The 12764-nt window shown below is 44.0% G+C and overlaps 1 protein-coding gene across 3 annotated transcripts in view; it reads left to right on the top strand.

Moving 5' to 3' along the window:
• The window catches only part of UNK (unk zinc finger), a 219184-nt gene that overhangs the window by 75728 nt on the left and 130692 nt on the right, over window positions 1-12764 (top strand). For all 3 annotated transcript variants that reach the window (XM_029600486.1, XM_029600488.1, XM_029600487.1), the window contains 6 exons: window positions 7426-7556; window positions 7733-7868; window positions 8700-8817; window positions 10345-10429; window positions 11325-11467; window positions 11736-11783. In XM_029600486.1, the coding sequence (XP_029456346.1) occupies window positions 7426-7556; window positions 7733-7868; window positions 8700-8817; window positions 10345-10429; window positions 11325-11467; window positions 11736-11783 (661 nt within the window). The remainder of the gene's footprint in view (window positions 1-7425; window positions 7557-7732; window positions 7869-8699; window positions 8818-10344; window positions 10430-11324; window positions 11468-11735; window positions 11784-12764) is intronic.

The raw sequence follows: 12764 nt of genomic DNA, 5'->3' as shown, positions 1-12764 counted from the left end.
GTTTCATAAAAAACACAGGGAACGCTCATCTGGACAGGGTCCTGGCAGGGTGAGACCAAGCAATTTTGGGGCTAGGCTAGCTCCGAAGCATCCCCTTCGCTCAGGCCCAGATCAGTCTATTTTTTCTACTTCAGAGGATTCTGAACATGACTCTTTGCCTGTCCCATACAAGTCCCTGCCGGACGGGGATCTCGGTGGAGATCCTGCTTTGGGCAGTAGTTCTGACCCTCACATAGCGGATGGGGATGATCCCAAAGTAGTCCGCCTTTTTAGAAGGGAGGAACTTAGTCCTTTAATTCCGGCAATTTTACTTGAATTGGGTCTGGAGGCTCCAGTGAAGGATTCTCGAATGGGTAATATCGACCCAGTGTTGTTAGGTCTTAGGGGTCCGACGACATCCCTTCCTTTTCATCTTTCTCTCACTGACCTTTTGTACTGGGAGTGGGACACTCCTGAATTAGGTCTTAAGGTAGCACGAGCCATGGAAAAGCTGTATCCATTACACGAGGAGGCTTTGGAAATTTTAAAATTTCCCAAAGTGGATGCCGTTGTGTCAGCCGTCACTAAGAGGACAACTATTCCAGTGACGGGAGCTACGGCTCTTAAAGATCTACAGGATCGTAAACTGGAGGTTCAGCTCAAGCGAATTTTTGAGGTTTCTGCTCTAGGTGTACCGGCGGCCATGAGTAATAGCTTGGCTTTGTGAGCTGGCCTGCGGTGGGTCCAGGCATTGCAAAACAATTCTTCCCTCTCTAATGAGGAGGTAGCACAAGCTGGTCGATTGGAAGCTACAGTTGCTTACAACGCAGATGCTTTATATGATCTCCTCAGGACCTCTGCTCGCTCTATTGTTGCTTCAGTATCGGCTCGCAGACTCCTCTGGTTGAGGAATTGGTCTGCAGACGCATCCTCAAAAGCTCAGTTAGGGGCTTTACCCTTTAAGGGAAAATTGCTCTTTGGTAAGGAATTGGAAGATTTAATTTTGTCCCTATGGGAGAATAAGATTCACAAATTACCAGAGGATCGTCCTAGACCTCGAAGCTCTTTCTCATCCCGCTCTTGTTTTTGATCTGGTTGAAGATTTTGTTCTTCTCATCCTTCGGCTCCACCTTCTAAGCAGTCCTTCGGATAGACAACAGAATTGGTCTCAGTCCTTTCGTGGCTGCCGCTTCGGAAGACCTGGAACTTCCCAAGCCTCAGGTGGCACAAAGTCTGCACAATGAGATATGGCTTATCCTTTCCCCGGTTCCGGTTATAGGGGGCAGACTGTACCAATTGGTTCTTACCTGCTAATTTTCGTTCCTGTAGTACCATGGATCAGTCTAGACGCCCGCCCTTTATGTCTGTGTATGGCAATTATCTTTTCAGAGAGTCCGCTCGTTCACTGTTTTGGTTTATAAACTGCTTTTCATGCTGCCTACTTTTCTTAATGTTTCTTGTTTATTCCCACGGTTTTTTGGGATTCTGCTTCCATTTAGGATTTGTGAGTTGGAAGTACGTTATAGCGTTTAGATAGCTAGTTAGTATTTTAGTGGTTACATTTCTGTTTTGATATCGTTCAATACTGATGGACTGCAGGTGGCACCCCAGGATATACATCAGAGTCAGTAGAATGTTTCTATGCCTCCCTCTGCTGGATTGGTGACATAACCCAGGGTCTGGACTGATCCATGGTACTACAGGAACGAAAATTAGCAGGTAAGAACCAATTTTCCTTTTTAGGACTTCCTCCGGTCTCTATTCTCAGTGCGCCGTATTGACGTTCATTCCCACTCCTGTTGGGGTTGGGGCACTGGGTAGCCTGGTGGGTTGAGCGGCTCCCGATGGGCTAGGCCCCGCATTTAGGATATTTTCTTGCATGCCATGTGGTAGGCCGTGGCAGCCATTTTCGCGCGCTCTTGTGCTTTTTCTGCCCTCTATAGGCTGTCTGTGTGAGCAGTGTATCGGGTCTGCGCAAGCATTGTGCACTCGGTTTTTGGGTGCATTTTTTACGCACACAAACCTTTACGCGCTTAATTTGGCGCACAGGTTGCGTGTGCGCCTTGCCACGCTTTCTTCTAGACACTTATTTTTTGGGTGCATTTCATTTTTGAGTGCGAGCCGTTCCAACGCATGTTTACTGCAGCTATAGTGATGGTAAGCAAGAAGTCTAAGCATCTTCCTGTTTGTGTTACCTGACATATTAGGGCTTCTCTGCCTGACCTGGCTTCTAACCTGTGACAGCGCTGCTCAGACGCTCAGGGAGAGTTGTCTTCCTCGGATTTTGCTAAGCCTTGCTCTTCCCATTCTGATGATGGGTTGGTCACGGCCTTGACTGAAGGGGGTGCCAGATCTTGGTTCTCCCTTAACTGGCTCCTCCGTTGGCAAGGGCAGTTCTGTGGGACCAGTTCCAGTTCCTTCTGGGCTTGGTCTGGACCCAGATGCTTTTTCTTGGGTGGAATTTTTTTCAAGGCTTACAAGCCTTCAGGCACAGTCCTCCACTTCCCCCATTTCTGTCCCATCAGATCCTCAGCAGGTGGCTCCTTCCTCTTCCAGACCTGTGCTTAAGCGCAGGGGCTCACTCTGGCTCCCTGTGAGTGTTCCCAACAGAAATCTGGATGGCACTGATGATGATGAGCTTGATCCTGATTCCCTGGAAGATGGGGAAATCCTTCCAGGGCTGGAACTGTATCGAACTGTTGCGGCAGCCTTGCGAAAAGAAGGAATCCTGGTATTTGGACGACTGGCTGGTTTGAGCCAAGTCTCAGGAAGATAGCCGCCTGGTGACATACAAGGTGATCTCCTTATTTCAGGAGCTCGGTTGGGTGGTGAACCTGACCAAGAGCAATCTTCAACCATCCCAGTCATTGGAGTATCTGGAGATCTGGTTTAACACAGATCAGGACAGAGTTTTCCTAACGGAAGTTCGGATCCAGAGACTGATGTCTCAAGTAAGTCAGTTGATGAACACCATACGTCTGACGGTGTGGTCCTACCTACAAGTACTTGGTGTGTATTTGCAGACAGTCTGGGTAGCAGTTTGTTGTTTCTTTTGATGGCAGCTACCCTGGAAGTGGTGCCGAGGGCAAGGGCGCATATGCTACCACGTTGGAACCCACAATCTCAGGATTAATCGGTTTTGTTCTTCTTGCCGATGGAAATCTGCTCCTGCCTCCAGTGGTGATTGCAGGAGGATCATCTGAGAAAGGGAGTTTCCTTGTCCTCTCCAGCCTGGTTGGTACTATGGAGACCCACTACAGAGGTAGGTCTCCATAGTTGGGGGGGGGCTCACTGTGGAGTTAACTGCCCAGGAGCACTGAAATGCCAAAGAGTCCTGCTGGAACATCAATCGCCTGGAGGCCCGGGCGGTACGGCTGGCTTGCTTGCAGTTTAAATTTTTTTCAAAAATGTAATATTATTTTTCTAGTGTTTTTGATTGAAATAAATACCTACACTATCCAATGGAAAAAATTTTTTTTGTGTTTATGTTTTTTTCCATTGGATAGTGTAGGTATTTATTTCAATCAAAAACACTAGAAAAATAATATTACATTTTTGAAAAAAATTTATTCAATTGTCCAGCGACAGAGCTTTTGCTCTTGATTGTTGTTTGATTAATAGCAGTTCGCTGTTTTGGTGTATTGTTGGATATTTATTGCTTGCAGTTTAGCCACAGGCTGCAGAATCAATCACATGATGTCAGACAATGCAACGACAGTGGCTTATATCAATCGCCAAGGAGGATCCAAGAGCTAGCAAGTGTTGCAGGAAATAGACCAGCTGATGGAATGGGCAGAAGGTCATCTGCAGATGATCTCGGCCTCTCACATTGCAGGAAAAGACAATTTAAAGCGGACTTTCTCAACAGGGAGAGTCTGGATCCAGGAGCATGGGTCTTTCAGCTGGGTCATTTCAGCTGATTGTGGATCGCTGGGGCCTTCCATTCTTAGACCTGCTGTCGACTTCTCGAAATGTGAAGGTTCTTTGCTTCTACATTTGCAGGAGAGATCAGTGGTTCCTGGGAATAGACGCTCTCGTACAGGTCTGTCCGGAAGACAGATTGCTTTATGCCTTTCCTCTGTGGGCCTTGCTGGACAGGATAATTCGCAAGATTGAAGGCCACAGTGGGCTAGTACTCTTGATGGCGCCGGACTGGCCCAGGCGTCCATGGTATACGGATTTGCGACGACTTCTGATGGAGGCCCCTCTTTGTCTTCCGCTGCACATGGATCTGTTTTAGCAGGGACCGGTTCTTCACGAGGATCCAACTCAGTTCTGTCTTACGGTTTGACCTTTGAGAGGGCTCACCTGTAAAAGCGTGGTTATTCCTCTGAGGTGATTGCCACTTTACTCTGCGCTTGCAAGTTCTCCACTTCCTTGGTTTATGTGTGGGCAGAGGTTAGTCGGTTGTCTCCCGTCGATATCTGCCAAGCTGCGATGTGGTCCTCCTTACACAGTTTTTCCAAATTTTATTGTCTGGATGTGCAGGCCCAGGAGGATGCAGCTTTTGCACGTGTGATGTTCACTGGACCGTGGGCATCCTCCCATCCTGTTGGGGAGTAGCTTTTTTACATCCCACTGATTCTGAGTCCATCTGTCCATCTGTCTACACGCTAGGAAATGGAGAAATTACTTACCTGATAATTTCGTTTTCTGTCGTGTAGACAGATGGACTTAGCTTCCCTCCCTCAGCTGTCGCATGAGTGTGTCAATAGACTTCCTGTGGGGCTCTGGGTCCCAAGGGATTACTGGTAAGTGTTCATCCAGTCCCTAGCGTGGGGTACCTAGAATCTTATGTGAGTTCAATGTTTATGATTGGTTGAGTACAGTTCTGGTTATCTGTTTTTAATCAAGTTTTTTGCTAGTCTGTCCACAGTTGCATTTGAAGAGAATACTGGCAGGCTGGGGTCACTGCAGGGTTATGTATACTGTGATGTCAGCTTGCTCAGTCTCCATCTGCTGGCAGGGGAGCATAAACCCACTGGTCCTGAGTCCACCTGTCTACACTAAGGAAAATGAAATTATCAGGTAAGTAATTTCTCCATTGGTCATTACATTATACCATAATGCAAAATTAGTAATATTACATTCCTACCATCAAATACCTCATTTTCTGCTAAATATATAATTAAACCATTGTAACATAAAGGGAAGTACACCTAAAATCTGCAGAAGAATGTTTTTAGTGTTTTCCCTTAAGAAGGTTCATGTATATTGTGTCACCATGGAAATATTTGTTTCCTTTCCATTGTTTCTTAATTTGCAGAGCCCTTATAACTATATCAGTGCTGGAGAAAACTGGATTCTTTGTAAACTGTGAGATCTTTTATTAGACCAACATGAAACTTTTTATATGGGGAACATCTGAAGGAAGGCCTTGTGCGGTCTGAAAAGCTGCTGATTATTGGCATCTTAGAATCATAGAAAGGTTACAGCAGAAAAAGGCCATATGGTCTATCTAGTCTGCCCATCTACACCAACTACTTAGTTTTATAATCCCCACCACTCTCTCAGAGATCCCTGTACTTACATAAGAAAATGCCATACTGGGTCAGACCAAGGGTCCATCAAGCCCAGCATCCTGTTTCCAACAGTGGCCAATCCAGGCCATAAGAACCTGGCAAGTACCCAAAAACTAAGTCTATTAAGTACTTGTCCCAATGCTTTCTTGGATTCAGATACTGTCCTTGTCTCCGCCTCTACCGGTGGTTTCTTGGGATCATTTTTCACAATTTTCCAGTCCAAATAAAAATTATCGCAGCCAGCAAGGAATCAAAGTATATTCAGGGGGACATATGGCAGAGAAAATGCCTTGATAATCAGGATGTCCATCGTGAACACAATGCAACCAGTTGATAAACTCAAATCTATTTCCTATAAAGTATCCCGAATAGCACCATTATTTCTTACCAGCATTCCACTTCCGTGACTCTAACTGTGCTGTAAGAACATGCCATACTGGGTCAGCCAAGGGTCCATCAAGCCCAGCATCCTGTTTCCAACAGTGGCCAATCCAGGCCATAAGAACCTGGCAAGTACCCAAAAACTAAGGGGCGGATTTTAAATGCCCTGCGCGCGTAAATCCGGGCGGACTTACGCGCGCAGGGCCCTCGCGCGCAGGCGCGCCTATTTTGCATAGGCCGCTGGCGCGCGCAGAGCCCCGGGATGCCCGTAAGTCCCGGGGTTTTTTAAAAGGGGCAGGAGGGGGCGTGTCTGGGGCATGGCCGAATGACGCGGCATTTCGGGGGCGTGATGCGGTGTTTTGGGGGCGGCGACATGGGCGTGGTTTAGGCCCGTGGGCGTTCCGGGGGCGTGGCCACGGCCTCCGGACCAGCCCCCGGGACTGGAACACGGAGCGGGGCAGCCGGCCGACGCGCGCAGATTTACGTCTGCTTTTCGCAGGCGTAAATCGTGGAATAAAGGTAAGGGGGGTTTAGATAGGGCCGGGGGGGTGGGTTAGGTAAGGGAAGGGAAGGTGGGGGGAGGGCGAAGGAAAGTTCCCTCCGAGGCCGCTCCGAAATCGGAGCGGTCTCGGAGGGAACAGGCAGCGCGCGCTGGGCTCGGCGCGCGCAGGTTGTACAAATGTGCACCCCCTTGTGCGCACCGACCCCGGATTTTATAAGATACGCGCGGCTACGCGCGTATCTTATAAAATCCAGCGTACTTTTGTTTGCGCCTGGTGCGCAAACAAAAGTACGCGATCGCGCAATTTTTTAAAATCTATCCTTAAGTCTATTCCATGTTACCGTTGCTAGTAATAGCAGTGGCTATTTTCTAAGTCAGCTTAATTAATAGCAGGTAATGGACTTCTCCTCCAAGAACTTATCCAATCCTTTTTTAAACACAGCTATACTAACTGCACTAACCACATCCTCTGGCAACAAATTCCAGAGTTTAATTGTGCGTTGAGTAAAAAAGAACTTTCTCCAATTAGTTTTAAATGTGCCACATGCTAACTTCATGTAGTAGACATTCGGTTTAGTTATGCAGTCTGTAGTTTGTTTTAAGTTTTGTGATCTGTGCAAGAAAGGTCTAAGCATTGCAGAAAATGCTTCCATGTAGTGCTGCTTTACAAGGACAAGAAATGTCCTTGTAAAGCAGGGGAAATTATAGGCGATATCTCTGAAAACGTTCCTCCATGTGCTGTGAGCTATTAGATTCTGCATTCAGTTCCAAAAACCTTTTGTAACGCATTTCAAGACAGATCCTTTCATCACTTCTGAGAAGTAAGGTGTGAATGCATCGCATTTTGTATTAGAGAATAAGTAACAAATGCATTTGCTTCACAATAAAATAAAATTAAAAAAAAACCCCATAAATATATGAAATAGTCTGACAGGGAAATGCTGGAGATAGACACAGCAAGAAGTATTGATTGACCATCCATATGTACTTGTGCTATACTGTGATGTGAATTTACTACTTCCTTGTTCTGTTCCTCAAAAGGGAGCTCCAGGCCATGGAGGCATTGCAGAATGGACAGACGGGTGCAGATGGCTGTATAGAAGGGCAGTCTGCAGTTGCTGCTAGCCATGCCATGATAGAGAAAATCCTTAGTGAAGAGCCTAGGTGGCAAGGTTAGTGTCCCATTGTTTTGTTGCTCTTTGGCAAGCTGACCCCCCCCCGACTCTTTTATTTTGGGAGCTGTAAATGTAAAGAAGTGGTGGCAGAACTGGAAGTAGATGTGATGGAATTTTCTGCACAGTTTTCTTGCAGTCTGAATAGCGTTTTCTGTTCTGTCAATTCTTTACAGATACAACCTATGTTCTAGGAAATTACAAGACAGATCAATGTAAAAAACCGCCCCGGCTGTGCCGTCAGGGATATGCTTGCCCATATTACCACAATAGCAAAGACAGGCGGAGGAGCCCAAGAAAACACAAGTACAGGTATTTTTTTTCTTTTTGGGAGTTTAGACTTGTGTACCTCTGTTCTGCAGAGGCATGGAGGCTGAGAAACTCTAGATTTGCCCCATTTAATTATCCTTTCATTTACTGTAGTGACTTGAAGTTCTACAGTTTGAAAAAATGTGTATCATTGATAGTGCTCTTTGAAAAGCTAAGGAGGTAATTTTCACAGAAGTTGCGCACATAAAAGTGATAAAAGTGACAAACCGTTGTAGCAATTTTTAAAAGCCATTTATGCGTGTAAAAAGTACACTTATGTGAATAAATCCTATGGACAATTCAATGGCATATGTTGTAGCAATTTTCAAAAGCCCACCTGAGTACAGCGCATTTACATGTGTAAAACCCAATTTGAAGTGTGTTAAATGCTTTTTAAAATCGGACCCTAAGGGTATTGCAAAGTACTGAATCTTGGGCAAATAATTGTGTAGTAGTCTAGTGGAGAACCTCCACTGAGGCGATTTACTCTGTGACATGTGTTGGATGTTTGCTTGCTTGTGCGCTATAATAAGTGTATCCATTTTATACCAAGCATTGCACACACTTTGGAACATTTTTGCTCTTTTCCTTCTGCTTATTTGCATTGTATTGAGAATGCTGCAGCAGGTTGACTGAAGGTGTGAGTGCTATTTCTTTCTCTTTTGGATTATTTGCCTCTGGTCCACTGGAAGACAACAGATGTCCAGGGTATACAGTCAGTTTATTATGTTTAAGTAAAAATCCCCTAGCTGACTCATAAAATGAGATGGTTGGCCAGATCCCTGTACATTACTTTCTTATTCCTGACCTGTTCTGTGCTTGGTTCTATAACAGGTCATCCCCATGCCCTAGTGTAAAACATGGAGATGAGTGGGGCGACCCCAGTAAGTGTGAGAATGGAGATGCCTGTCAATACTGTCACACTCGCACAGAGCAGCAGTTCCATCCAGAGGTGCGGTGAGCAGCCTTTCTTTCAAATTCGTCTCTATCAGAGCCTGGACTCTGATATGTTTGTGATGGGGATGGCAAACTCCAGTCCTGATGGATTGCAAAAAAGCCTTTTTTCCATATTATCTATGAAGTTTAATTGTATACAGTGGTTCTATGGCGTAATTCATTTTCATATTTGGTTATCCCCCAAAACCAGGCCTATTTATGACATTTAGACTGAAGTTTACCATCTTTTTCCTGTAACTAAAGTCATATGCTAATAACTAACTAGAACGCAGCAAACAAGATAAGCTAAAGTGTACTGAGCCAGTCTAACAATGAGATGCCATTGCAGGAAATTCAGAGGACAGGTAGGCTCCAACCAGACTATATTGGAGCAGTTTCTCATTACCTCCAAAATATGAGATCTATGGATAGTTCTCATTTTACTGAATCAGCTGCTCCAGGTGAAACATATAATCTCTGTGATTCATGGAGAGAGTCAGTGTCCCAGCCATCAGCTCAGCGAGGGTCAGCAATCAACATAAATGATGATTGAGTTTCTTCTGATTGCCCATCCATCGTATCTGTTTTCCCTATTTATTGCAATACTGTAGACCCTATTTGGTCTCTGGATTTTCCCCCTTGTGTTCCCCACCGCTGAGGATTTGCTGTGCTTGTTCCATGCATTCTTGGACTCAGAAAATGTTTTTTGCCTCCACTAACTGTTTCATGTATCCACCATCCTTTTTGTGAACACTGAAGATTAACATTTTTTTGTAAAACTAGTCAAATATATTCAAGTCCAGAAATTTGGTCCTCTAACATGAAGATCTTTGTGTGGCATGACCTTAGATTTCTCCTTCACTAGGTCAGACACATTATAGAGTTGGTATACCTGGGCACAGATGGGAGCAGATGGCCTGATGATGACTTTACAATTTATTTATTTAAATTTGTCAGTTTTCCTGAACAGTATACAATGAAACCTGGTAATCAAAACCTTTTGGGGCATATATGGTTTGGTATTGGAGATTAGATGGTTCCATTACACAAGATTTTGAATGTAAAGCTGTAAATATTTGGCAGATTCAATAGATCATTCTGCTCAGCCTGCTGATTCATTAATGAGATAAGATTTTCTGACGTTTAATTATTTAAAATTGAGAGTAACGCCATTTAAAATGTATGAAGGCAAACCATGTAATAAGAAGGATGCCTGCCTTCTAAAAAAAGGTGTGATCCTTTGAGCTGAAGATGAGTTCCGAGAGATCGGCAGTCTTAGGTGCCAGAAGTCATTTATTCATGGTTGCTTTACATAATTTCCTACAATTGCTTTTTATATAATGTGAGTATACATTATATAACACAAAGCCTATTTATTAAATGAATTATTTAGTAGCTATGGATGCAGTATGCAGTACTAAATATAGTGTTTATACAAGGAAGCTCCATTCTGGGTGACTACTTTTTTTTCATCATGTCTGATATTGAGCTATGATGGACACTCACTTCCTGCGATGTGTCTGTTTTTTTTTCCCCCACTCAGATTTACAAGTCAACCAAGTGCAATGACATGCAGCAGTCCGGTAGTTGTCCCCGTGGACCCTTCTGTGCCTTCGCACACATAGAACGTATGTTTTCTTTTTCCCTGTAGTCCTCTAGCCTTCTTGCAGAATTTCTGTCTTAGAGCAGCCTTAACCAGGCTCCAGACATGCAGATAAGGAAACTCCTGGCACTAAAGAGCTAATTCTATCAGTAGTGAGACTAGAGCATTTGTAATATTGCTGTTGGCTAAAGGAGGGCTCGGAAAGAGGGGTGACCTGAGAGTGACTGGATGGTTTGACAGCGACACTGTGCTGCAGACCTGGTTTCAGGAACACCTTCTTTGGCTAGGAATGTAGTTGTGTAACAGAAGTTCCACATCTGCTTCTATGGGAGATTGGTTTTGATGCCTGTATCAGGTGCTATGTACTAGTTTACCAAAAGATGGCCATTAATGAGTTCTATCTGAGAAGAAGTTTCTGATCCCCATCAGTAGATCAGTACAGTGTTTATTCTCATCCAGAAGATAGGTGGAAAAGTTGGCATCTCCCAGTGGATCATATGGTAGGGTATGTTTGAGAGCTTTTGTGAAGAACTTGACTGGAAGAAATATGGGAAAACCACACAAAAAAACAAAGATTAGAAACCCCCGCTCCCCCCCACAAGCAAAAATCGTATGGTCCCTGTTTTATCAGTGGTCTCTTTGCTACTATGGTCGCTCTGTTCGTTCTGGTTTGAGTAAAAAGAAGACTACAGCTTGTTGAGTTCTACTCTCTTCAGTGTTGTTCACATTTAAGCAAATGTTTGTGGTGGTCCACTGGAAAATAAAACTTCTTCACAGTCTCGGGGACTTGTTGCCCTTCGTGTCTTAGGGACCTCATTGACACACATCCACTTCATTCTCTCAGGCTTCACTTCACTATGTGTTTGTTCTTTTTTTTTTTTGTTTTTGTTTTGTTTGTTTTTTTTCATTTCTTTTTGCAGAGTCTGTTCTCTGTGAAGATTTGCAGTCTTCCTCAGCTGTATCAAGTCCAACGCAGACGGGCCCAATCATGTACATGCCATCAGCTGCGGGAGACTCGGTCCCTGTGAGCCCCTCCAGCCCCCACGCCCCAGACCTTAGCAATGTACGTACAGTAGCAGGACTGGTGAATAGAGCATATCTTCATACTGTGCAGCTGATTATAGTTTTCTAGAAGTGCGAATGAATATTGCAGTAACCCATGAACTTTTCATTTGTACTAGCAGAGAAGTAAATGTTCTTGTAGCTCAAGAGAGAGAAATCTTATTTGCCATTTCACAGTTCCATAAATGATACTCTGTGCTATGGTTTCACTCAGTGTGGTTTTACAAGAGGAAGAAGCCCTTGAATGGCTCATTTTGTTTTGTTTGTAGGTGTGGAATAAACCTGGACACCTTCCCACCAGCCCCACATCTGCCACAGTGAGTAACGATGAGCCATTTGTAAAATGAAAATGTTGTTACAATAAATATGTGATGCCTATGTCTGTAGCTTGTGTTACTGTAATGTAATAAGAGCATGCGGGCTTATGTTACATTACAGTAATTTAGCAACACAGCCTTATGAACTGGTGGATAAAAGTTCCAATATGATGACTGACTGATATTTTGTAATGTTATACCATGTTATAATGGCCAGGTAAATGCATTTGTATAGCATCACATAGAACATGACAGCAGATAAAGAATAACAAATATCTTATTGCATGCCACTAATTATGATGTACTACCCCTCTGTTCTAACTAACTGGAACTACTCTATAACACTGGGCATAACTGTTCTATCTGTTACACATACTTATAGAGTAATCAAATGCCTATACTGACTACTATATCAATTACACTGGCTTCCAGTTGAAGACCGGATAAAATTCAAACTCTCTTCTTCGATTTTAAGTGCATGAATAAATAGGCCCCAGAGTATCTATCTCAGCTTCTTCTCTCTAACATCCCCAACAAGAGAACTCTGATCCTCCCAATTGGGTTATCTTCTTTCCTCCCCTCCTCTGGCCTCTACCAGATTGTCCTGTACTAGACTCTGAGCCTTCAGCTGCTACACACCAAATATTTGGAACAAGATACCACTAACTTTACGCCTTGAGCCCCCTCTACCTTACTTTCAGAACAAAAAGCTAAAGCATAGCTCTTCACTTAGACCTTCCTAGCAGAAACCTTCAGCCTGCCGATCTAACCAGTTGAACTGCGTTTCTACCGATCATGAAGGCCTTAAGTTACCATTAGATTCTTATTGCTATGCAAACTGTCAAGAAGGCAACTGTGGATTTGATACTAATTGAATAGTAATTCACATGGTATTTTGTGTGTTTAAATTTGTTGTAATCCCCCTTGAAGCAATTCTTGGTAAAAAGTGGAATACCAAATGTCTGTAAATAAATAAACAAA

This window comes from Rhinatrema bivittatum, chromosome 4 (assembly GCF_901001135.1).
Source record: "Rhinatrema bivittatum chromosome 4, aRhiBiv1.1, whole genome shotgun sequence".
NCBI classification, from domain to species: Eukaryota; Metazoa; Chordata; class Amphibia; order Gymnophiona; family Rhinatrematidae; genus Rhinatrema; species Rhinatrema bivittatum.
Note: the sequence above shows the minus strand (reverse complement) of the source record. Positions and strands in the feature narration are given on the sequence as shown.